We start from the raw sequence: 26,578 nt of genomic DNA, 5'->3' as shown, positions 1-26,578 counted from the left end.
GCTACACATCATACAAATAATGGTTATATCCACCTTTGTCTTGGATTGGACCCATCCAATAGGGCATATGTGACCAACAGCCTCGATTCGGTCTTATGTAGCAAAATTTGAAATTGTGATTTTTACATTGGATTAAAGTAGAGACTCAGAGCTAGAAAATGGTATATCAAACACTGCAGTTGAGAAACAATGGGGAAGGAATTCTGCCTCGAATGCTGATAAACTTGTATCCCCACTTTTGAGAAAATGGCACTTGAATGTTTTGGTATCCCTACTGGAGACCTCTTCTTTGTCTACATCCATTCAGCATTGTTCACACCCTCTTATGCCTTAGTCCCACCCACCTCTTTAAGGATTCACATGAGACCATGTGCTAAACAGAGTGAGTAGTTTAGTAAACAACTAAAGATTTCAAGACTAAAAGTGGTAAAAGTAGTAGCCTACAATAAGGAAAAACTCCAGGTAAAAATCCATGTTATCTAGTCCTTGGCCTATATCCTAATCTGACTTTGGTGCAGGTCATGTTGTTCTTCACATTACCGTCTCTGGTAAACACACACTATATCAAATAAAATCAATGTTTATTTGTCACATGCACAGGATACAGAAGGTGTAAACAGTACAGTGAAATGATTACTTGCATGGTAGCAATATCAAAAGCAGCTCAGTTGGTAGAGCATGGTGTGTGCAACACCAGGGTTGTGGGTTCGATTCCCACTGGGGGCCAGCACAGAAGAAAAAATGTATTAAATGTATGCATTCACTAGTGTAAGTCGCTCTGGATAAGAGCGTCTGCTAAATGACTAAAATGTAAAATGTGTACAGATATAAATATTTTATCATTATTAGATGACCCTTACCCAGACACACTTGTCTAAATTGATGGGTCATGTGAAGGAAATGCTATAATCAACCTCCCAGCCACATATAGCTAAGTGGATGGGTCACTATTGTCTAGACATGTACACATGTTCATTAAATACAATAGATGGTCTTAATCACCCCCAGACATAACTGGCTATCATGATGGGTCATGTGATCATCTCTCTTGTTTAGACATGTAGAGTCTTGTTTAGACATGTAGCTAGATAGCTAGCTAGCTAACTGGCTAGCTAAACAATGAACCGGAATAATCCCAATTTATACTACTACCAATGCAAAATTGTCATAGCTGTAGTAGGAATCTGTAGGTAGCTGGAACCATTTAACTCTGTTTTGTTTGGCCAGTGTTGTGTCAAGTCACATTGGTTCACACTGACCGTGGCGTATGCAGAAAGTAGCCCATCACTTTTTCCAACTGATCTGTCGATAGGGTCTGCTAAATTCAGGGCATCAATGTTGTTGAGAAAAGTAGCAAAAGTAGCACAGTTGCAAATGCGAACTTGTTCTCAACTAGCTTACCTGGTTAAATAAAGGTGAAATAAAAATAAATAAAAAATAGTTATTGATGGCTAACGTTATATCTTTAAAAACTGTGCAGTAGAAAGGACTATCAACACATAATGAGCAGCTCACGTTATAGACAGAAGCATGCTACGTCCAGACCATCCATTATCTCAGCCAATCATGGCTAGCAGGAAAGTTCCTGTCTTTTCCCTGGCTAAACCAACTAGGCTTGTAATTGAACAGTTTTACTGGTATTTACGGATAGAATACAAGTTTGTTATTAAAGCACAGGAAAGTTCACATGTTCCAGAAGGCATTTCTGCCAAAAAAAACAGAATTTTGATAAAAAAATACATGTTTACTTTCAAATGCCTCTCCTGTGAAGTAGTGATGTGCGACATACGCCTAGTTTCCTAAAACTAGTTACATGACCAGAGACTCAACACATTCCCTCCCCCTATCTGGTTGTTTTAAGGCTATATACCTTTTAAAGGCAATTAAGGAAGACTGCATTCATGATAAACGCTGCATGTGTCGACTTAATTGGAAATCTTTAAATGCCAATCGCGCTATAACGCAGATCTTCCTCGGTCCAGATTAAATCTAAACCTTAGTCTCCTTCTCCACTTCTAAAGGGAAGGCAGGATACAGTCTGCCCCATTACTTATTCAGCCCTCCAGTACGGTTCGTGTCAAAATCTCTAAGACTTTTCCCAGGCTACCAAAATACTCTGTCGCTGCTGGCAATCCATATATATTGCTAGTATTGCTTGTAGCCCTAGCCTAAGATGTCAGTGATGGATGCCTGTTTTAGTCACTTGGAGTGGGGAGATAAGAAATGTATATATAATTTTCACACATTAGCGACTTTTCGACAGCCTATGGAAATGATGATGCAGATGTTCCTTAGCTCTGGAACACGACATTAGAAACTAAAAGCATAACAAACTAAATGAAAGCCTCAAAGTGAACTTTTCTGTCCAGAATGAAGTTTGTGCAGTCGAAAGACCAACTAACTGACTAGGTTAACTTCCTACGTTGTAGTATTCGGAGGTTGTTTAGAGTGCATCCAGAAAGATGGGTCGAAGACAGAGACAAAGTAAATACTTGTGTTTCCCTGAGCCGAACCAAGGAAACTTATTGAGAAAGATTTCACACTCTGACACTGAGGATATTTTCTCCCAGCACTGTGAAATAATAATCTTTATCTAGTGTAAGAGAACATACCTCAAATGTCAAGCGTAACGTTCACTCATATGCTACAGTCTTTATTTGGTTGGACTACTATTTTTATCCTGGTGAGATTGACACACTTGTCATAAATCTTTGTCTCAGGGATTAATATAGAGTTGCTAGTTTGTGTCTGACAATATCGCGTCGCTAATGGCAACCTAATACCCTATATAGTGCACTACTTTTGACAAGGGCCCACAGGGCTCTGGTCTACTATCTAAGGAATAGGGTGTCATTTGGGACTTTGACAATGCCTCCACACTCTTTTTCCAGTTCTAAAAATTGCAACTGTGTCTGTCTGTATTTTGACTCCGATTTTCATTGGAAACTGAAATTGGTGTTGGATTTGAGTTAGACAGACAACTATAGCAGGACAAAATCTAACTACGTAAATCATATGTATGTTCCGGTAGTTTCTTGTAGGCCTGGATGTATTAGGCTGTACAGTCAGCTGTAGTCGTTGTCTTATCGTGCTATATTTCACATCAGCCAAAGCTCTAGTTCAAAGTAGCCTACCACTTCAAAGAAAAAGTAGAACCTGCCCACGCAAAGACCATATCAATCCACTTCGACACCGTTTCAGCAGGTGGCCAGATTATCAGATAGGATCCATTTCAGCAAGTAGGCGAGGCATTCTCTACTGAAAGGTCAACAACAAACATGGAGGAGAAGGGGAGAAGGCTGAACTGACAGGCTTCACAATACCACTACTCTGGATTCTGTGTGTGTGTGTGTGTGTGTGTGTGTGTGTGTGTGTGTGTGTGTGTGTGTGTGTGTGTGTGTGTGTGTGCGTGTGTGTGTGTGTGTGTGCGTGTGTGTGTGCGTGTGTGTGTGTCTGCGTGTGTGAGTGTCTGCGTGTGTGAGTGTCTGCGTGTCTGCGTGTGTGTGTGTGTGTCTGCGTGTGTGAGCGTGTGCGTGTGAGTGTCTGCATGTGTGAGTGTCTGCGTGTGTGTGTGTGTGTGTGTGTGAGTGTCTGCGTGTGTGAGTGTCTGCGTGTGTGAGTGTCTGCGTGTGTGAGTGTCTGCGTGTCTGCGTGTGTGTGTGTGTGTGTGTGTGTGTGTGTGTGTGTGTGTGTGTGTGTGTGTGTGTGTGTGTGTGTGAGTCCGTACAGGCTCTACATTCTTTCAACGAAATCCAACGAAAGGAGGTACAAGAAAACCTATATGATTCATATATGTTAGATTATATAACCTATATGGTGCAGGTTAGGTTATAGATTATGTATGGTGCAGGTTAGGTTATAGAACCTATATGGTGTAGGTTAGGTTATAGAACCTATATGGTGCAGGTTAGGTTATAGAACCTATATGGTGCAGGTTAGGTTATAGAATCTATATGGTGCAGGTTAGGTTATAGAACCTGTATTGTGCAGGTTAGGTTATAGAACCTATATGGTGCAGGTTAGGTTATAGAACCTTTATGGTGTAGGTTGCGTTATAGAACCTATATGGTACAGGTTAGGTTATAGAACCTATATGGTGCTGGTTAGGTTATAGAACCTATATGGTGCAGGTTAGGTTATAGAACCTATATGGTGCAGGTTAGATTAAAGATCCTTTATGGTGCAGGTTAGGTTATATAACCTATATGGTGCAGGTTAGGTTATAGATTATGTATGGTGCAGGTTAGGTTATAGAACCTATATGGTGCAGGTTAGGTTCTAGAACCTATATGGTGTAGGTTAGGTTATAGAACCTATATGGTGCAGGTTAGGTTATAGAACCTATATGGTGCAGGTTAGGTTATAGAACCTATATGGTGCAGGTTAGGTTATAGAACCTATATGGTGCAGGTTATGTTATAGAACCTATATGGTGCAGGTTAGGTTATAGAACCTATATGGTGCAGGTTAGGTTATAGAACCTATATGGTGCAGGTTAGGTTATAGAACCTATATGGTGCAGGTTAGGTTATAGAACCTATATGGTACAGGTTAGGTTATAGAACCTATATGGTGCAGGTTAGGTTACAGAACCTATATGGTGCAGGTTAGGTTATAGAACCTATATGGTGTAGGTTAGGTTATAGAACCTATATGGTGCAGGTTAGGTTATAGAACCTATATGGTGCAGGTTAGGTTATAGAACCTATATGGTACAGGTTAGGTTATAGAACATATATGGTGCAGGTTAGGTTATAGAACCTATATGGTGCAGGTTAGGTTATAGAACCTATATGGTGCAGGATAGGTTATAGAACCTATATGGTGCAGGTTAGGTTATAGAACCTATATGGTACAGGTTAGGTTATAGAACCTATATGGTGCAGGTTATGTTATAGAACCTATATGGTGCAAGTTAGGTTATAGAACCTATATGGTGCAGGTTAGGTTATAGAACCTATATGGTGTAGGTTAGGTTATAGAACCTATATGGTGTAGGTTAGGTTATAGAACCTATATGGTGTAGGTTAGGTTATAGAACCTATATGGTGTAGGTTAAGTTATAGAACCTATATGGTGTAGGTTAGGTTATAGAACCTATAGGGGTATGTGTAACATCCCATATAACCAGGTGGAAACTGAAATGGACAGTTGGTATGATAGGAGTATGCGGTATGAGAAACATTTTGCACAATATCATGATGTGAATAGGATAAATACTACAGAGGTGGATGGAGAAAAGTGCTTTTCATAGATGAGAGCACTCAAAATGATTTCTTTGAAAGCCGGAGTAAAACTACAGAGTAAAACTACAGAGTAAATCTACAGTGGAAAATTGGTAGGATAATAGGAAGAAGAAGGTCTTTGCGGGAAAAAAGCATGACATACGAGTGACATTAACAACTCAGATATACAATGCCACAAAGCACACACAAGCCGCTTCACAGATAATTTCTAGAAAGTGCTTTCCATCACCAGTGCTGTCTCTCAAAGCCCCTCCACCCTTAAAACGTTACAGCACATACCAAAGGAAAAGCCCTTCAGAAATCACCAGGCGAGAGACAGAGAGCCTTAAGTATTAAACCTACGATCACATCAAAGTCATCCCGGGCAGCCTTTTCTAAAGACACAGAGAACGAGAGAGAGAGAGAACGAGAGAGAGAGAGAGAACGAGAGAGAGAGAGAGAGAGAACGAGAGAGAGAGAGAGAACGAGAGAGAGAGAGAACGAGAGAGAGAGAGAACGAGAGAGAGAGAGAGAGAGAGAGAGAGAGAGAGAGAGAGAGAGAGAGAACCACTCTCCTTTTATCTGTAAATCTTTGAAGGTTAGATTACCATTACAGTCATAAAACCTCTCTCTCCCAGCAGATTGGATTTTTGCACCGCCGAGCAGATTTTGAGAGCCATGCCAGGGCAAACGCCTGGGAGTGAACCGTCCTGCGAGGGATGGATCATCCGAAACAGATAGATCATATACCTATCTGACACACACTGACTTATTGGAGATACAGTAGCTGACGCATTATACATAGGCAAGAACTTGGACCCATCCAACTGGTTTATGCACTGTGTGTGCTATAGCGCACATCTTGTTGGATTTCGATGCATTTAGAAGAATGGGAATTCAGCTTAAGGGAGTTCTATATGGACATACACTCACCAGACAGTTTATTAGGTACACCCATTTAGTACTGGGTCAGACCACCCCCCTTGCCCACAGAACAGCCGGAATTCTTAGGGGCATTCTACAAGGTGTCGGAAACGTTCCACAGGGACGTGGGTCCATGCTGATGCAATGGCATCACCTGTATAAAAGACACCTGTCCACAGAAGCAATCAATCAATCAGATTCCAAACTCTCCACCATGGCCAAGACCAAAGAGCTCTCCAAGGATGTCAGGGACAAGATTGTAGACCTACACAAGGCTGGAATGGGCTACAAGACCATCGCCAAGCAGCTTGGTGAGAAGGTGACAACAGTTTATTCGCAAATGGAAGAAACACAAAAGAGCTGTCAATCTCCCTCGGCCTGGGGCTCCATGCAAGATCTCACCTCGTGGAGTTGCAATGATCATGAGAATGGTGAGGAATCAGCCCAGAACTACACAGGAGGATCTTGTCAATGATCTCAAGGCAGCTGCGACCATAGTCACCAAGAAAACAATTGGTAACACACTACGCCGTGAAGGACTGAAATCCTGCAGCGCCCGCAAGGTCCCCCTGCTCAAGAAAGCACATATACATGCCCGTATGAAGTTTGCCAATGAACTTCTGAATGATTCAGAGAACAACTGGGTGAAAGTGTTGTGGTCAGATTAGACCAAAATGGAGCTCTTTGGCATCAACTCAACTCGCTGTGTTTGGAGGAGAAGGAATGCTGCCTATGACCCCAAGAACACCATCCCTGCCGTCAAACATGGAGTTGGAAACATTATGCTTTGGGGGTGTTTTCTGCTAAGGGGACAGGACAACTTCACCGCATCAAAGGGACGATGGACGAGGCCATGTTCCGTCAAATCCTGGGTGAGAACCTCCTTCCCTCAGCCAGGGCATTGAAAATCGGTCGTGGATGGGTATTCCAGCATGACAATGACCCAAAACACACGGCCAAGGTAACAAAGGAGTGGCTCAAGAAGAAACATTAAGGTCCTAGAGTGGCCTAGCCAGTTTCCAGACCTTAATCCCATAGAAAATCTGTGGAGGGAGCTGAAGGTTCAAGTTGACAAATGTCAGCCTCGAAACCTTAATGACTTGGAGAAGATCTGCAAAGAGGAGTGGGACAAAATCGCTCCTGAGATGTGTGTGCAAACCTGGTGGCCAACTACAAGAAACGTCTGACCTCTGTTATTGCCAACAAGGGTTTTGCCACCAAGTACTAAGTCATGTTTTGCAGAGGGGTCAAATACTTACTTCCCTCATTAAAATGCAAATCAATTTATAACATTTTTGACATGCGTTTTTCTGGATTGTTTTGTTGTTTTTCTGTCTCTCACTGTTCAAATAAACCTACCATTAAAATTATAGACTAATAATTTCTTTGTCAGTGGGCAAACGTACAAAATCAGCAGGGGATCAAATACTTTTTTCCCCCTCACTGTATGTATCAAGCCACAGCCACTTGACTCATTTTCGTGAACGGGGTGGTGTACATAATAAACTGTCTGGTGAGTGTATATCTGACTATATCTTAGGTGAATTTCTTCTCAGTGCAGCAAATCATGAGAAACAGCATTTGTCATTGACACATAGACCTAAAGAGAAGGGCTGCTTTGCTGTAGGACCCCATGGGCAGCCTCTAAATGGGCGGCCTCTACATGGGCAGGCTCTACATGGGCAGCCTCTACATGGGCAGCCTCCACATGTCCTGTTTTGACAATGCCAGCATGAGTACTCCTTCCTACCACGACTTGTTTTACCACACTGCCAGCTCCAAGCCGGCAAGTGGGAGGACGACTGTCACAACACTGCTTGGGTCCTGGGGTTTCGATTCCATCAGTGGTGGCTTAGCGTCTACGTGCAATATGAAAATGCCCAGGGATGCAACTGAAAGTAGAATGGGTTGTTTGTTGACCATAATGTGGTTGACGCTTCTTACGTACAGTGTAAGCAACCTGACAAAATATGTATCCAATATACTACAGTTTAATTCAGCCCTTCCTGAAAAAATGTCAGTGGATTTCAAATAGCATCAAACCAGTCACCTACTATAGATGAAAGTGAAGAGCCCCAATTTTCACAATCCATCCCACAACCCCACTTCACTCCCTTCTTCATCCTCCATCCTTCCATCCCCCTTAATTTGTTTCTAAAATACAACCCTGCTGCCATGGCAACTTGCTTTGGAGGTCCATTCCAAAGTGTTGAGGTCGGGTGCTCTCCTGGACCCCAGGGATGACTTTGAGAGAGGTAGTTGCTATTCCACATTCACACTGCATTGAGCCTTGTGCATTCAACAATACAGAAGTTACAAATCCAGCATAATTGCCCCAGAGGTGGGCAGCTGAACCAAATGAAACGCGGCTCAATCTTCTTGTCTGTCTCATATCATTTGCATAATGGGCTAATGCTTTGTTTCATAGGATTATGGTATTAATGTTTGTGTGCCACGACGCCACGATATCCCCCCATGTATATCTACACACTGCACATTCAAAATGAGCTTTCAAGCTGTTCTAGTCCGCTGGAAGTAAGTGACTCTTGGTGTCTTGGACACCTGCACAGATTCGCTGATCGCCATGTCAATATGGTAGGCTTGGCTCGTGATTGGTTAACAGGTTGGAATAAGCTACACTGTAGTTAGGTTAGTCATGGTGGATAGACATTTTGTCAGCTATAATTTGCTCATCGCAATCCCTTTGTCTTGAAGGACCAGAAAGCGCTTTCTATACTACACAATAAAAACCTGACTATTTGCTGTATGTAGACTTGGTACTACCATTGAGATAATTGTGGACCTTGGACAGAAGAGGTTGAGAATTATAATTGCTGAGGAACACTAGCATTAATTAGGTAGGAATATTCAACTTTGATAGAAAATTATGCTTTCATTGGCTCCCCAAAAATATGACCCCCCCCCCCCCCCCCCACCTAAAAAAGCAGTACATGATCCACCTAAAACATCTATATGTAGGGTTTCAGTCCCGTTTCATAGATCTCATCTCTATGGAGGATGAGGCTGTTTCTCATAATAGGCCAGTGGGATGCACAGGGCCGTGGCCTGTTAGTCATTTTCAGTGATGCGGGCTGACCACATCTGTTCGTTGACTGATTCCATCCTGGGCAGCCCCGCTGGTCAATACGGTTAATGTATGCAGAGACACAGGGCAGTCAGAGCCAGCTCAGCGTCTCTTACCACCATTACTGTGTTCCAAACAGACACCGAGACTAATACAAACATGAAGTACACACACACACGCGCACACACACACACACACACACACACACACACACACACACACACACACACACACACACACACACACACACACACACAAATAAGCAGCTCATACTCTTGCACACAATGCACCTTCTAATTTCCCGATTTCATTTGGGTGCCTATCTTTACCGTTCATTTCGTTTGAGGCGTACAGCTGGTTGGCGTTGAACAGGGACCGATCTTGACATTTGACTTATTTTGAGTTCTAAAAACGTCTGACAGTCTTTAAAGCAGTGCTCCCAGGAGCCCTTCCCTCGACACACCTTTTATAGTCAATATAACTGCTTTAGTTGGTGTCCCACAAGGGCATGTGGATGGGAACCTCTCTCTCTCTCTCTTTCTGTCCATCTCTCTCGTTCTCTCTCTCTCACTCTCCAGCCTGCGCACTCACTGATTAATCAGTCACACCTTTCTTACCCTTGCAGCCCTCAGGCTGTTTGTGTTGATAGCCCCAGCGTTGAGACTGCGGAAAATAAATAATCGCACACCACTGCGTCGCCCCATCCCTGCTGAAGGAAAGATTCATTACAGATGTGAAGATTTCTCCTTCTATCCTCTTCCTCCTCACTCTCTAACCTCTACGTAACTGATCAACTCTCTCCTCCTCCTCCTCTCTCTAAACTCTACGTAACTGATCGACTCTCTGGTATTTCCTCTCTCACATTCCCTCTCTCCCTCTCTCTGTGTTTTTCCCTCTCTCTAACCTCGGCTCTCTCTCTCACTCGTATTCCTCTCTTTCTCTCGCTCTGTCTCAATCCCCCATCATCTTCCTCTCTCTCTGTCGACCTCTTCTTTTTCCTTGTCAGAAACTCTTTTCAGGATGTAGAACATAGTGTTAGAGGTGATGAATACACTACACTAATTACAGTGTGTGAGAGACTTGCTGCTTGTCCCTTCGCCTCAGCTACAGGAAGGAAGAGTGGTGGCACTCAAGGGTCTCTTCTCCTGTTGAGTGAGTGCCCTTGGACAGATTGCCTTTCTCTCTCTCTCTCTCTCTCTCTCTCTCTCTCTCTCTCTCTCTCTCTCTCTCTCTCTCTCTCTCTCTCTCCACACACCCATGCTAGGACACACATACGCTGCCCTCTGCCTTCACTTGCAGTGCTCGCTTTGATTCATCGCACTGGTTGGCTGCTGCTAGGGGAGTGCTGAGCACCTGTCAGTAACAGCTTTATAATCCACACTAAGGTATGAGGAGGCACAGGCGCAAGGCCCAAACACACATAGGATTTATGAGTGGAGGTGTGTGAGCCGGGAAAGGGTGTGTGCGTGTGTGTGTTTGTGCTGAGCCAGGGACAAGGTCCTACGCTATGCTGTGTGTATTGTGTGTGTGTCAGTGTATGTGTGTATGAGAGAGAGAAAGAGTGTTTATTGGGTGTGTATTTTTGTGCATATGAATGAGACTGTGTGTGTGTGAAGGGAACCATAATTACACCACCAACTCTAAGCGCGAAGAAAGCTCGACAACACCCCGCTCGAGCACCCTAGATGTCAGCGAGGAGTGGTGAAATAGAAAAAACAACAACATTGTTCCAAATAGCAAACCTGAAGTGAACACAAGCAGTTCAGCAGTGGAGGGAAGGGAGGGAGGGAGGGAGGAGGGAGGGAGGAGAGGGAGAGAGAAAGAAGAGAGAGAGAGAGAGAGAGAGAGAGAGAGAGAGAGAGAGAGAGAGAGAGAGAGAGAGAGAGAGAGAGAGAGAGAGAGAGAGAGAGAGAGAGAGAGAGAGAGAGAGAGAGAGAGAGAGAGAGAGAGAGAGAGAGAGAGAGAGAGAGAGAGAGAGAGAGAGAGAGAGAGAGAGAGAGAGAGAGAGAGAGAGAGAGAGAGAGAGAGAGAGAGAGAGAGAGAGAGAGAGAGAGAGAGAGAGAGAGAGAGAGAGAGAGAGAGAGAGAGAGAGAGAGAATGTCTTCATAATAGCTGTCAAGCAGAATCTGAAAATAGTAAGTCTCACAACAGCTTCAGGTTGCATCTACACTAACTGGAAGGGAGTAGTGTTTGCAGTGTTTGTGCCTGGGAATGTGTGGACAAAATCCACATTTCAATTCGATCAGATTTGTAATATTTTTGTTATGTCATAATAACATGAAAACTACACATTGATTTGTTGCCTTACTTTAGCCAAGTCTGACATGGGCAGAACAGAGTCACACTGAAGCCTGCTTACTGTCCATATGCCCCTATAGAAAAACCCAGTGAACAGACTTCAGAACTTAATTCTGTCTGCAATATCTACTTAGTGCCACTTTGTGGTACCTCTGTCAGGGCATGCCAGGATGCATCAAGCAGCTTTATACAGTTCAGGATGGGGGAGAGATAGATAGAGGCAAGTCTGATCACAAATCAGTTTTAGACCTTACATCTCCGACGTGCACCCCAGATTCTTATCAAATGACAAGAATGCGCTATAAACTGATACTAGATCAGTTTTACAGTCTTTGATCAGTCTTACTGGGCATCTCTCAGATCTGTACCTCATGTTCTTATCAGATGACCTGGATGAGCGTGACTTTAATCTAGTCCTGGATCAGTTTTGTATCTTAGACCTCCACCACTAGCTGGCATAAAATACGTTGACATTTCACTAGAGATTCAGGATGCGAGGTCCTCCGTCACCTGCTGCCATTATTATTGTTAGAAATGTATTTCGGTGTTATTTTTCATACTATTCAAATTTAAACATTCCCCGTTTAGGCTCGTGCTGTTTCATTTATTCGAGGCTGGCAAAGAGCTTTCACCCTGGGAATTTGAGGCATTGAGCTAGCGAGGCCAGAGTGGTTTTAGCAATCATGTTAGTTTGAAAATGATTTGCCTTAATTCAGTGAGCTTTCGATTGGCTGCTAGCCAGAAAGGGGCTCCCTACTACCTCCATTCTTTCTCCCTGGCCTTTCTTTCTTTCTTTCCATATTTATTTCTTTCCTTCTATCCTTTTCATTGGCATTCTCACTTTTCCGCTCTCACCCCTTCTGTTGTCTTTTCTGTCTTCTGAATTCTCAATTCTACCCCCCTCTCTCCCTCTCTCTCCCTCTCTCTCGCTCTCACTCTCTCTCACTCTCTCTCACTCTCTCTCTCTCTCTCTCTCTCTCTCTCGCTCTCTCTCGCTCTCTCTCTCTCTCTCTCTCGCTATCTCTATCTCTATCTCTCTCTCTCTCTCTGTATCTCTCTCTCTCTTTGTCTCTGTCTCTCTCTCTCTCTCTCTCTCTCTCTCACACACACCTACCCTCTTGCTCCATTTCTCCCCCCATGTCTCCAGATCCCCCCCTGAGGTACCCCACTAATCCTTGCCTTTTCTCATTTCACACTCCACGCTGTCATAGATGAATGCTAATAAGATCACCAGAGATTACCTGCTTTTCATTTTTAAAAAGCCTCAGTGCTTTAACCTCTATTGAAGGGGTGAGCAGCATGAAAAAAACACGTCTACAGTAATGAGCCTCATCCCTGTGTTACGGAGAGACAATGAGCTAAACAATGAACATTGCAACGGCAATGAATGGGCGACAGGCAATCGTCACAGAACCTGTGCATGTTATGTCGGCTGGATTTCGGAATATCGGAATCTCCGTTGATTCTTGTAGGCATAGTCATATTCATCTCGCTGCATTCTGAAAAGATCATTTTATTGTATGAGTAGTAGCAGTGAAAGAATGGTTAGCTAATTGTTTGGCTAGAATGATCCCACAGCAGCTGTGCCTCCCTCCCCTACAGTTTCCTGGCTCACACCACAAGCATGCAAACGGCGGGTGGGCTTGTAACGTTAGATTAATACGAGATTGATGCTGAACAAACGACCCCGGATCATATTTCCTAATTCCATACAAAGCTAAGAACAACAGGTTGGCTTCATCTCAATCACAGCTATGGAAGCCTGGGGAATGCGCCAACTGTTGACACTGTACTTTGCTTCAGAGAACCATGTAATGTGGCCCCACCCTGCCACAATCAGCCCCAGCTAGCCCAGACATGGAACCACGCTGTGGGGTCGGGCGCTATGACACAAGCCCCTTAATGGATCCCTGAATCAGCGTAACAAAAGGGCCTCTGTGTCTCCTGGGTCTCAGGAATGTTTACAATAAGCGGCAGGGTCTTAAACGAACGTTTTTGACGACCAGCCACTGTGGCATATAGATTTTTAAATCGAACAGCCAACTCAGATTTATTTACCAGCCCAAATATTTTGGTGGGGATTAATTACACCCAAAAAACACAAAACAAAACGAATGATCATGCTTAGTAATGTTTCTAAAACAAGGAATGTATTAATGGTAAGAAGTAATGTGGTATATATTTTTATTTCATTTCATATTTTGTGACCTGAGCCTTTTAACCAAAATATCACAGATGAGACAAAAATGTTCAGCTGCCCCTTTAAGCTTACCGTGGTGATGGGGCCACTCCAGTGAAAACCTGTCTAGTTGAGGCCCGACAACGTCGCTTCTCTAGCAGTGGAAGCAAACTCAAACATTGAAAAACAACTTAACTTGCGAACCAAAAAATGTAAATATCCGATGAACACGAGGATAGTCTCACTTTAGTAGTTAGACCAACATTTATGCCTGTGCGCGATGCTTCTAAAAACAAATCTTTCAGCACACAGCCCCCCCAGCCAGGTGGGACAGCAACAACTTTAGAATTCCTATTTCTTTGTGCATTAGCAGATATGAAACAAAATGGCAGAAATACTTTGAAAACAGCTACTGCAGCATTTTGTTTTGAACATACTTGACTTTTGACTTTTAATGAAATGCTTGCACTGTAGAGCCCTGTGTGTGACCCCGGCCAATACCAAAATCTACCCACATTTGGTGGGTCGTGGGTGGCGGGTGTTCATTTTAGGCCCTGGGAGGTGGCCTAATAGCACACGCCACGTGAAAGCAGCTGTCTCAGAGAATCAAGACAAAGGCCTAAACAGGGGGCCAAGCAGTGGCCCGTATTGGGTTTGGCAGGTGTCGTGGACACCCAACGGGAGACCTTCTCTTGCAATTATCGTTGAAATGCCATGGCGGCAAGGTCACAAGTGAAAATCCCCTTTCTCCCCTCAACAGCATCTGACATCATATACATTAGCTGTTACATGCTGTTCATGGTACAGGGAGCACAGAAGATGAAGGAGAGGATGGGAGTGTTTTAGAACACAGAGGAAAAAGGAGAGAATGGGAGGGATCTAGAACTCAGAGGATGAAGGAGAGAATGGGAGGGATCTAGAATACAGAGGAAACAGGAGGGAATGAGAGGGATCTAGAATACAGAGGAAACAGGAGGGAATGGGAGGGATCTAGAACACAGAGGAATCAGGAGGGAATGGGAGGGATCTAGAATACAGAGGAAACAGGAGGGAATGAGAGGGATCTAGAATACAGAGGAAACAGGAGGGAATGGGAGGGATCTAGAACACAGAGGAATCAGGAGGGAATGGGAGGGATCTAGAATACAGAGGAAACAGGAGGGAATGAGGGGATCTAGAATACAGAGGAAACAGGAGGGAATGAGAGGGATCTAGAATACAGAGGAAACAGGAGGGAATGAGAGGGATCTAGAATACAGAGGAAACAGGAGGGAATGAGAGGGATCTAGAATACAGAGGAAACAGGAGGGAATGAGAGGGATCTAGAATACAGAGGAAACAGGAGGGAATGAGAGGGATCTAGAATACAGAGGAAACAGGAGGGAATGGGAGGGATCTATAATACAGAGGAAACAGGAGGGAATGAGAGGGATCTAGAACACAGAGGATGAAGGAGGGAATGGGAGGGATCTAGAACACAGAGGATGAAGGAGGGAGTGTCATTTTCCTCATTGCCCACACCTTATTTGATATTAATTAATTCCCCTGATAAAGGAAATGGAGGGAGTCCCAGATAATGGAAATATGCATTTTTTTTTACATGAAAAGGGGCTCATATAGTATTCAGTTTCAGTCGGGATCAAAACCGGAGACATGAAGGAGGCGATACTAGAAGACCCTCCATAATTCAACAAAACTACAGTATCTGTCTTGTCTCAGTTGGGGGGAGACATATGGAATCTCTCATTCACTCCTCACGACACTCACCATGAGCCGCTTGTGGAAATGTTTAGGCCAAGCATCTGGATGTGTTTGATGGATCTCTCATGAAACGCGTGAGGTTTCACTGAAGGCCAGAACAGTTTCAGAGGAATGATGGGATGGATGGAGGGGTGATGAGCGCCCCAGTTTCCGACACATCTACACAAAATGTCCAGCACTGATTTGTGACCTGCTTTCTGCGCTATCTGGATGATGGAGTTACTGTTGAGAGGTCAAGCTGCTCGTTCCCACAGAGCTTAAGACAACAACACTAAAACCAATGCTGTTGCCTAACCTCCTCATAGTGAAGTGGAAGTTCTGGGAGTTTTATCTTTCATTGTTTCAGATCTCACCTCAACATTAGCATGGAAGACCTTAAATTTCAAGTTTTAATGTCACATTACTGTATGTGAGTGGGTGTTTAGTCAGTATAAATGTACTGTATGTGAGTGGGTGTTTAGTCAGTATAAATGTACTGTATGTGAGTGGGTGTTTAGTCAGTATAAATGTACTGTATGTGAGTGGGTGTTTAGTCAGTTTAAATGTACTGTATGTGAGTGGGTGTTTAGTCAGTATAAATGTACTGTATGTGAGTGGGTGTTTAGTCAGTATAAATGTACTGTATGTGAGTTGCCCAATATCATATGGAAGGCCTTTGTCCAACCTCATAGACTCTGACCAAACAATACAGCATAGCCATTTCCTGCAGGCAAATGACCTAGTGGCCTCATGGGTGGAATGTTATTCATATTTTTTATAATTTCATAATTAATAAACATTCTTTTTTTAAAGCCGCCAAAAATCCGATGTTTCTATGTCAAACGGTTTTGTTATATTTCTATCTTCTGTGATGTATATAAAGTGTAATATTGGGATGCAAACTCAATGTAATACATTTCAACTCTATATCTGACATGGTACAGGTGTCTTCTTTCTTTAAGCCCATAACCATGTGTGTGAGGTGTATACATTTGTTTCAAAGTAGATTTTTTTAAGACGACCAAGAAACACTCTGTGTGACCCTGATTGGTTAAGAACTAACCAGCATCATAGCTATAGATCGCAACCAGCATTAAATGTATCTTCATTACTTTATTCGACCACAACCACAATCAGTTTGCGCACAGCTCCTGGAAGGACACAAAAATTGACACAACAACTGGAGCTCCCTTCCACTGTATGGGAAGAGAAATAGAACAGACACCCACATCAATCTAACACCCCTCCTCTATATGTCTCCATATGTCCCCCATACCCCTATGGCCTTGGTCAGAGAAACCACTTCTATAGCATGTCTGCCAGAAACCTTAAGACACAACAGAGCTCTCGTGTTCGCGTGGCATCTGGGTTATTTCAAGGCTTCCATCCAGCTAGCTGTTGAACATATATCACAGTCTGGGTAATGCATGCATGTCACGCAGGATACATCAGACTGTCAATCTGTGGGGGCTCGTGTTTGCCAGAAGGCTAGGACGACGATATGGGTTTCATCACGAGGGACATAATGGTGGACAGAAAAGATGAGCTGGCTGGTCTGGATTTTGCTGTTTCTAAACCTCGGTTCGGGAAAGTGCAACCCTGCCATTGAGAAGGACAGATCAGACAGTCAAAGGTAGAGTTATACGTAAAATATTTGTAATACTATAAAAGTCCCATAAAAGAAGAAATCAAAATGAAGAAAAAAATGGATCCATTAAAAATATAGTTTGTGAAAGGAATTTTTCTCTTTTTGAAATGCAATTTACACAATATATGACCTCTGCTAAAAGTCTATATCGGTGTATAAGACCAGAACTGACTCTATTGCCTCTACTGACTCTACTAACTCTACTGGCTCTACTAACTACTGACTGCTAACTCTACTAACTACTGACTCTACTAACTCAACTGACTCTACTAACTCTACTAACTACTGACTCTACTAACTACTGACTGCTAACTCTACTAACTACTGACTCTACTAACTACTGACTGCTAAATCTACTAACTACTGACTCTACTAACTCTACTGACTCTACTGACTCTACTAACTACTGACTCTACTAACTCTACTGACTCTATGAACTCTACTGACTCTACTAACTACTGACTACGAACGACTGACTCTACTGACTCTACTGACTCTACTAACTACTGACTACGAACTACTGACTCTACTAACTCTACTAACTCTACTGACTCTACTGACTCTACTAACTCTACTGACTCTATGAACTCTACCGACTAACTACTGACTACGATCTACTGACTCGACTGACTCTACTAACTCTACTGACTCTACTGACTCTACTAACTACTGACTACGAACTACTGACTCGACTGACTCTTCTGACTCTACTAACTTCTGACTCTATTAACTCTACTGATTCTACTAACTCTACTCACTACTGACTCTACTGACTACTGACTCTAACAACTATCTCTACTAACTACTAGCTCTACTGACTCTACTAACTCTACTGACTCTACTAACTCTACTGACTACTAACTACTGACTCTATGAACTACTGACTCTACTAACACTACTGACTCTACTGACTTCACTACCTACTGACTCTAATAACTCTACTGACTCGAATAACTCTACTGACTCTACTAACTACTAACTCTACTGACACTACTAACTCTGCTGACTCTACCAACTCTACTAACTACTGACTCTACTGACTCTGCTAACTACTGACTCTACTAACTCTACTGACTGCACTAACTACTGACTCTACTAACTACTGACTCTACTAACTACTGACTCTCCTGACTCTACTAACTACTGACTCTACTAACTCTACTGACTCTACTGACTCTGACTCTACTGACTCTACTAACTACTGTCTCTACTGACTCTACTGACTCAACTAACTACTGACTCTACTAACTCTACTGACTCTACTGACTCTACTAATGCTACTGACTCTACTGACTACTAGCTACTGCCTCTACTAACTCTACTGACTCTACTAACTACTGACTGTACTGACTCTACCAACTCTACTAACTATTGACTCTGCTAACTACTGACTCTACAAACTCTGTTGACTCTACTAACTACTGCCTCTCCTGACTCTGCTAACTACTGACTCTTCTAACTCTATTGACTCTACTGACTCCACTTCAAACTCAGTGCCTCTTTGCTTGACATCATGGGAAAATCAAAAGAAATCAGCCAAAATTGTAGACCACAAGTCTGGTTCATCCTTGGGAGCAATTTACAAATGCCTGAAGGTACCACGTTCATCTGTACAAACAATAGTATGCAAGTATAAACACCATGGGGCCAGTATTGTCCTCTGGTCTGATGAAACAAAAATATAACTGTTTGGCCATAATGACCATCGTGATGTTTGGAGGAAAAAGGGGGAGGCTTGCAAGCCGAAGAACACCATCCCAACCGTGAAGCACGGGGATGGCAGCATCATGTTGTGGGGGTGCTTTGCAGCAGGAGGGACTGGTGCACTTCACAAAATAGGTGGCATCATGAGGGAGGAAAATTAGGTGGATATATTGAAGCAACATCTCAAGACATCAGTCAGGAAGTTAAAGCTTGGTCGCAAATGGGTCTTCCAAATGGACAATGACCCCAAGCATATTTCCAAAACTGTGGCAAAATGGCTTAAGGACAACAAAGTCAAGGTATTGGAGTGGCCATCACAAAGCCCTGACCTCAATCCTATATAAAATGTGTGGGCAGACCTGAAAAAGCGTGTGCGAGCAAGGAGGCCTACAAACCAGACTCAGTTACACCAGCTCTATCAGGAGGAATGGGCCAAAATTCACCCAACTTATTGTGGGAAGCTTGTGGAAGGCTGCCAAAAACTTTTGACCCAAGTTAATCAATTTAAAAGCAATGCTACCAAATACTAATTGAGTGTATGTACACTTCTGACCCACTGGGAATGTGATGAAAGAAGTAAAAGTTGAAATAAATCATTCTCTCTTCTATTATTCTGACATTTCACATTCTGTGGTGATCCTAACTGACCTAAGACAGGGAATTTTTACTAGGGTTAAATGTCAGGAATTGTGAAAAACTGAGTTTAAATGTATTTGACTTAGGTGTATGTAAACTTCTGACTTCAACTGTAGCTGTTTAGACCATCATTGGTCAAACCTTAGAGGCAGAGAAAGGAAGCAGTCAGTCTGAAGTCTTGGGCGAGCAGCTGCCTATTCTGACTGGTCCCCTTGTTGAAGTGACAAAATGAGAGAGGAAGTATAGAAGTGTCCTTAGTGGTTAACAGGAAGAATCTGGCAAGGTAATTAGCTGAAACCCAAAGCCTGATGGGGGATTGTGAAAGCTAGTGACAATAAGCTAGTTAGTGGCTGTGGTCAGGGTGGACGAATTGCTCTTGCTAATTTGACAGAGTTGAAAACGAGTTCCATTGACACCAGACCAATGTTTAGGACCGTATATACACTACAAAGCCATTACTCTTCTCCCTTTCCATCCCTTGTCGGAATTAACTCGTCTTTTGTCTTAAAGGACATGACAGATGTAAAATCATGTGAGTGTGCCATGCGGATCCTTGATCCTTGGTGATGCTTCAAGGTAGAGAGCTCTATTTTAGCACTATCATGTTGACCAATGGCCTCATTAGTACTGACTCAAAGGGAAAGAAGGCTAGCGTTAGCTACTTCGGTTTCCTCTATGTCGTTCAAGAGTGCATAATGGATGTTACTAGAATGTCATTGAATTTGAACTCTATTGAATGTCATTGAATTTGAACTCTACTGAATGTCATTGAATTTGAACTCTATTGAATGTCATTGAATTTGAACTCTATTGAATGTCATTGTCCTTTTTACACTGATATTTTCCCAAATGCAAGGTCCATGGCTGACATACATAATCGCCAGTGGACCTGGCTTCTCCTGGGTGCATTTTGAGGCAATTTCTACCAGTCATAATGGTTCAAGTCTCATGCTGGACGAGGTATAAGAAGACAACACTATGTTCAGTACATGGTGGCTTTGATATGATCACAGTTTCTAGTAATTCTGCAAGACATTTTATGAGCAATTCATTTTTCACATTTAGCATAATGATGGTTTATGTTACTAAAGGAAGTTCAAGGACATGCTTACACCCTGTATTGGAACAGCTTGTCTAATGCTCTGAAGTAAACCGTTTTTTTCAGTTCAAAACTGTGCAGGTGGAGATGCTTTGATTCCTGGTTACCTTACGACCAAATACGTGATATTACATCCGTGTGTCTAGCACGCGCAGTGCTCTCATCATAGTTGTAGAGGCAGTTCTGGTATTCCATTTCTATTAAAGAATCAAATTGTCTAAAGATCCTGAGCCACACACTGATTAATCAACTCACATGGATATTAGTGTCTCAAAACACCCTGAACCTCTGTCTGTCTACTGCTATTGTTTGCTCTTTCTAAGAGCATTGGTTTATCCTTATAAGCTGTCATCCATCCAACCCAATCCATCCATACATTCAACCCAATCTATCCATCCAACCTAACCCAATCCATCCATCCAGCCATCCTTCCATCCAAGCCAATCCAATCCAATCCATCCATCCATCCAACTCAATCCATCCAACCATCCATCAACCATCCATCATCCAACCCCATCTATCCATCCAACCCAATCCATCCATCCAACCCAATCCATCCATCCATCCAACCCAATCCATCCATACATTCAACCCATCTATCCATCCAACCTAACCAATCCATCCATCCAGCCTCCTTCCTCAGCCTTCCATCCATCCACTCAATCCATCCAACTCCATCACCATCCATCATCCACCCTATACCCAATCCATCCATCCAACAATCCATCCATCCAACCCAATCCATCCATCCATCCAACCCAATCCATCCATCCATCCAACCCAATCTATCTATCCATCCATCCATCCATCCCAATCCATCCAACCCAATCTATCCATCCAACACAATCTATCCTTCTAATCCATCCATCCATCCATCCAACCCAATCCATCCATCCAACCCAGTCTATCCATCCAACACAATCTATCCTTCCAACCCAATCCATCCAACCCAATCCATCCATCCAACCCAATCCATCCTTCCATCCCAATCCATCCATCCATCCATCCGATTCAATCTATCCTTGATATAAACCCTTGATTAACTGTCTCTGACCTCTCTATATAAACCCTTGATTAACTGTCTCTGACCTGTCTATATAAACCCTTGATTAACTGTCTCTGACCTCTCTATATAAACCCATGATTAACTGTCTCTGACCTGTCTATATAAACCCTTGATTAACTGTCTCTGACCTCTCTAAATAAACCCTTGATTAACTGTCTCTGACCTCTCTATATAAACCCTTGATTAACTGTCTCTGACCTCTCTATATAAACCCTTGATTAACTGTCTCTGACCTCTCTATATAAACCCTTGATTAACTGTCTCTGACCTGTCTATATAAACCCTTGATTAACTGTCTCTGACCTGTCTATATAAACCCTTGATTAACTGTCTCTGACCTCTCTAAATAAACCCTTGATTAACTGTCTCTGACCTGTCTATATAAACCCTTGATTAACTGTCTCTGACCTCTCTATATAAACCCTTGATTAACTGTCTCTGACCTCTCTATATAAACCCTTGATTAACTGTCTCTGACCTGTCTATATAAACCCTTGATTAACTGTCTCTGACCTCTCTATATAAACCCTTGATTAACTGTCTCTGACCTGTCTATATCAACCCTTGATTAACTGTCTCTGACCTCTCTATATAAACCCTTGATTAACTGTCTCTGACCTGTCTATATAAACCCTTGATTAACTGTCTCTGACCTGTCTATATAAACCCTTGATTAACTGTCTCTGACCTGTCTATATAAACCCTTGATTAACTGTCTCTGACCTCTCTATATAAACCCTTGATTAACTGTCTCTGACCTGTCTATATAAACCCTTGATTAACTGTCTCTGACCTGTCTATATAAACCCTTGATTAACTATCTCTGACCTGTCTTTCTGACTTAATGTTGTATTGTCCTCTTGATAATCTTTTGTTTTATGTCAGTGATACACTGAAAGATATAAAAGGTACATACAAACACATCACTCACTCACTCACTCACTCACTCACTCACTCACTCACTCACTCACTCACTCACTCACTCACTCACTCACTCATGTGCACAAGTGCAGTTCATGTGGGCACACACATACTCATACACATAGATGTGAACACACACATACACCCACTAACCAAATGTCTTTGAAGTCCGGGTAGAATGGGGGCTTCTGGGGGCTTCTGTCATCTCAGGAACTATTCATGCAGTGTGCCTGAGGAGCACGCAGACGATCACCAGCAGTTTTCACAGCAGCTGTGTACTGACACTGCAGGAAGGGGTGGAAAAGAGGCTGGGCTGAAGAGGAAGAGTGAGCAAGTGAGTGCATGAGAGAGAGAGGGGGAAGGTGAGCGAGACAGAGGGAGGGAAAGACTGGAGAGGGGAGAAGAGAGGAGGAACGCTTGGACTACTGCCATTGTTTCCCAGCAACAGCGGGAGCAGGAATGTACTCTTTCCCCACCTCCCAGTGGGTTTTCTCTCGTTTCTTTCCCTCTTTTCCGTTCATCCCTCTCCTGGAGTTGCACCGTCTCCCAGTGCCTTACTGGCAGGAGAGAGAGGAGGAGTGGAACGGCGAGGCGTGAGAGCGCTGCAGAGGTGAAGACTGAAGGGTTACCAGAGCGAGAGAGAGAGAGAGAGAGAGAGAGAGAGAGAGAGAGAGAGAGAGAGAGAGAGGTGAAAAAGAGGAAGAGGGAGTGGTTAATGAGTGAATAGGGATTGAGAGAAGGCAGGCAGGAGTGCTTAGATGGAGCGAGAGAGGGAGAGGAAAACCGCAATAGAGAGAGAGCGCTATTGGAAGGTGTGTGTTGGGAGTTTACACATGGAGAACAAGATCGCAGCGAAGAAGGGGAACAGAAAGGAAAGGTGTTGATATAAGAACAGAGGAGAGCTGAAGACCAGAGGAAAAAGAATGGAAAATGGAAAGACGAGATGTTTGTCTGTAGAGCTCTGGTGACAGAACTGCAAAACGTTTGTAATCCAGGAACAAACTGAGAGGAGGCACTTCTACTTTCTGGACTGCGTTTCTGTACCTGGGAGAATTCTACTGGCCTGAGCACATTGTCATCACACTGCGCAAAGGTGACTATTGGGAAAAAAAGATGATCGGTCTCAAGGTTGCACCAAACCTTATTCTACTCTTTCCTCAATCAGCTAAAATCACCTAAAACTTTGGCGGACCCTCTTCCCCCTCGCCGGGACCGCTGTACTCCCAGCCACGTTTGCCACCACTGACACCCGTTGCCATGCGTCAGCCCCACCTCTTCCAACTTCACCGGTTTCCACAACTCCCCCTCCGTTTGGAGCGTAGTAATTTCTCATCCCCCCTCATTAAAAACTATCCCACCCCTCCTGAACAGTCCTCGCACGTCGGGACTATGGAATATTCCGGCTCTATACTGTGATGATTATGAGAAAGCACAAGTATCGTCACGTCTACAATTTGTGGCTAGGAACTCGGAGTAGATAATGGATTGGAGAGAACTGTGAGTACTGTGGCTCTGTCTCTTGCGAATGTCTTATTTACTTCAATTTCATTTTTTTTTTTGCGCTTTGTATTTAATTTCCATCCTCATATTCTCATGTTGTTATGGATAGTACATTATGAATGATGGGAAATTCAAACTATCAATGTTGACAGTCGGACAATTTTTGTGAGGGGCAGTTTTGCGCTCCAAAATTGTTTACTTTACCCTCGTTCTATGCTCAAAAAGCTCTGCCTACCCCCCTGGCCTAAGCCTGCCTCTTCATACTTATCATTGAGATGTCACTTTCTGAAGTTTGACCCCTACTACACTCTCTTTCTTTGGGTGGGTGGGGGGGGGGGTCATACTCTTAACCCTTATCCACCTCAAAGCATTCCACCCCTCTGTACTTTGCTGACTACACTATGTTTACGACTAGCAAGTCTCAATGTAGGGTAGTAGGGAAGAAGGGTTGAACGGGTGGGCGTGTCTTGGTGTAACCACCCAAGTGAGTCTCCTCGCTTATGCCATGCTCTGCTAACACAGCCGAGCAACAGGAGTGTAGATAGAAGTTACTAACCCCTAACCACTGACACAACATCAGATATTTTTCATCCTCCATTTGGTTATGGTTTGAATTGTAGAATAAGGTAATCCAATCCTAGATCTGAGGTTCAGTGGACCTCTTCTACCTCGAGCCAAATTACATGTGTTGGGAGGGGCTTGGAGCTGAGACAGACATCTCAATTAACCAATGGAGATACCTCTGTGTTGAGTGATCGGGAGCAGGGTGAAGTTGCCCCTAGACCCTGATCTTGGGTCAGTTTAGCATTTTCCCCACTAATGGTTAAGGATTGGGGAAGGGGAAGCTGATCCTAGATCTGTACCTAAGGGAACCTTCACTCCAGAGCATATGATCCCACAGGGGCGAGGACACGTGGTATTGATAGTGGCTGAGTCATTGGCCTTTTCTCAATTGGATTTGCTCAACCCCTGTCTTCTCTCTCCTCCTTCCAATTGTGCCTTATCTTGAAAAATGTCAAAGGTAATCGAGGTGAGGTGGCGAGGAAGAAGCAACGTGGATGAAAATGCACTTTTTAGTTCTACAAAACATTTTATAGATAAGTAAAAGGATAAGTAGCATATCATTTTTTTTAAATGTTTGCATGCTTTTCTCCTTCGAGAAAACAACAATTGCTTCAAAGGGGGTGTGGCAGATATCAAAACTCTTTCGTGAAGGACTCAGGTAGGACACGCATGACTATCCTCGATGAAACGTGGCTATCGAGGTTGGGAGGACTCTTCCGTTCACCCACTAAACAAATTGACACTCTCCTCGGCCACTTATCGCTTTCCGGAGGAGAGAAGAGAGACCAGAATGAGGAAAAGGCCCTTCGAGGAGCTGCTTGGTCTGCTGACACACCCCACAGTCTGGCTCATGCTGCGTGCTCTCTGATCTCGAAACGTAACGAATAGAGCTGATATGATTCTCGATCCTACATGACAGAGAATCATGTCTGTTCTACAACATGTATTTCCATCTGACATTCTGTATCAGTGAGGTGAAACTCTGTCTGTTGCAAATAGAAACGTGATGAATAGAACTGATATGATTCTCGATCCTACATGACAGAGAAGCATTGATAACACTTTACAATGGAGGGGGGGATATATAAGGCATTCATAACACATGAAACCAGTCATAACACCTTTATGAAATCAGTCATAACACCTTTAGGAAACCAGTCATAACACCTTTATGAAACCAGTCATAACACCTTTAGGAAACCAGCCATAACACCTTTAGGAAACCAGTCATAACACCTTTAAGAAACCAGTCGTAACAACAACCTTCATAACAAATTTGATTCAAGATCATTAATAAGGAGTTTTCAAATAAGGTGTTAATGAAGCATGTCAGTTCTACATAATATAATTACATCTGAAAGCTCTGTAACATTTGCACCCTTTTGAGTAGGTCCCTGGTGTGGATGGGTCTCTTCTTGGTAATACAGTGTGGTGGGTCTCTTCTTGGTAATATAGTGTGGGTGGGTCTCTTCTTGGTAATATAGTGTGGTGGGTCTCTGTTTTTTGTGTGGGTGGGTCTCTTCTTGGTTTTATAGTGTGGTGGGTCTCTTCTTGGTAGTATAGTGTGGTGGGTCTCTTGGTAGTATAGTGTGGGTGGGTCTCTTGGTAGTATAGTGTGGTGGGTCTCTTGGTAGTATAGTGTGGTGGGTCTCTTGGTAGTATAGTGTGGTGGGTCTCTTGGTAGTATAGTGTGGTGGGTCTCTTGGTAATATAGTGTGGGTGAGTCTCTTGTTGGTAATATAGTGTGGGTGAGTCTCTTGATAGTATAGTGTGGGTGGGTCTCTTCTTGGTAGTATAGTGTGGGTGAATCTCTTGATAGTATAGTGTGGGTGTGTCTCTTCTTAGTTTTTTGTGTGCGTGGGTCTCTTCTTGGTAATATAGTGTGGGTGGGTCTCTTCTTGGTAGTATAGTGTGGGTGGGTCTCTTCTTGGTAATATAGTGTGGGTGAGTCTCTTGATAGTATAGTGTGGGTGGGTCACTTCTAGGTAA

General features: G+C 43.3%; 1 protein-coding gene across 4 annotated transcripts in view; it reads left to right on the top strand.

Annotated features, from left to right (window-relative positions):
* Positions 1-26,578, top strand: part of kif26aa (kinesin family member 26Aa) — a 170,755-nt gene that overhangs the window by 81,549 nt on the left and 62,628 nt on the right. The window contains exon 1 of one of the 4 annotated variants that reach the window (XM_014143835.2): positions 23,095-24,022. The exons of the other annotated variants lie outside the window; for them this stretch is intronic. Within the exon in view, the coding sequence (XP_013999310.1) occupies positions 24,006-24,022 (17 nt within the window). The 5' untranslated portion in view covers positions 23,095-24,005. Of the gene's footprint in view, positions 1-23,094; positions 24,023-26,578 lie in introns of those variants that run through there. 4 annotated transcript variants of the gene reach the window in all.

The sequence above is a fragment of the Salmo salar genome, chromosome ssa15, assembly GCF_905237065.1.
Source record: "Salmo salar chromosome ssa15, Ssal_v3.1, whole genome shotgun sequence".
Classification (NCBI taxonomy): Eukaryota; Metazoa; Chordata; class Actinopteri; order Salmoniformes; family Salmonidae; genus Salmo; species Salmo salar.
This window is presented reverse-complemented; position numbering and strand designations above follow the sequence as displayed.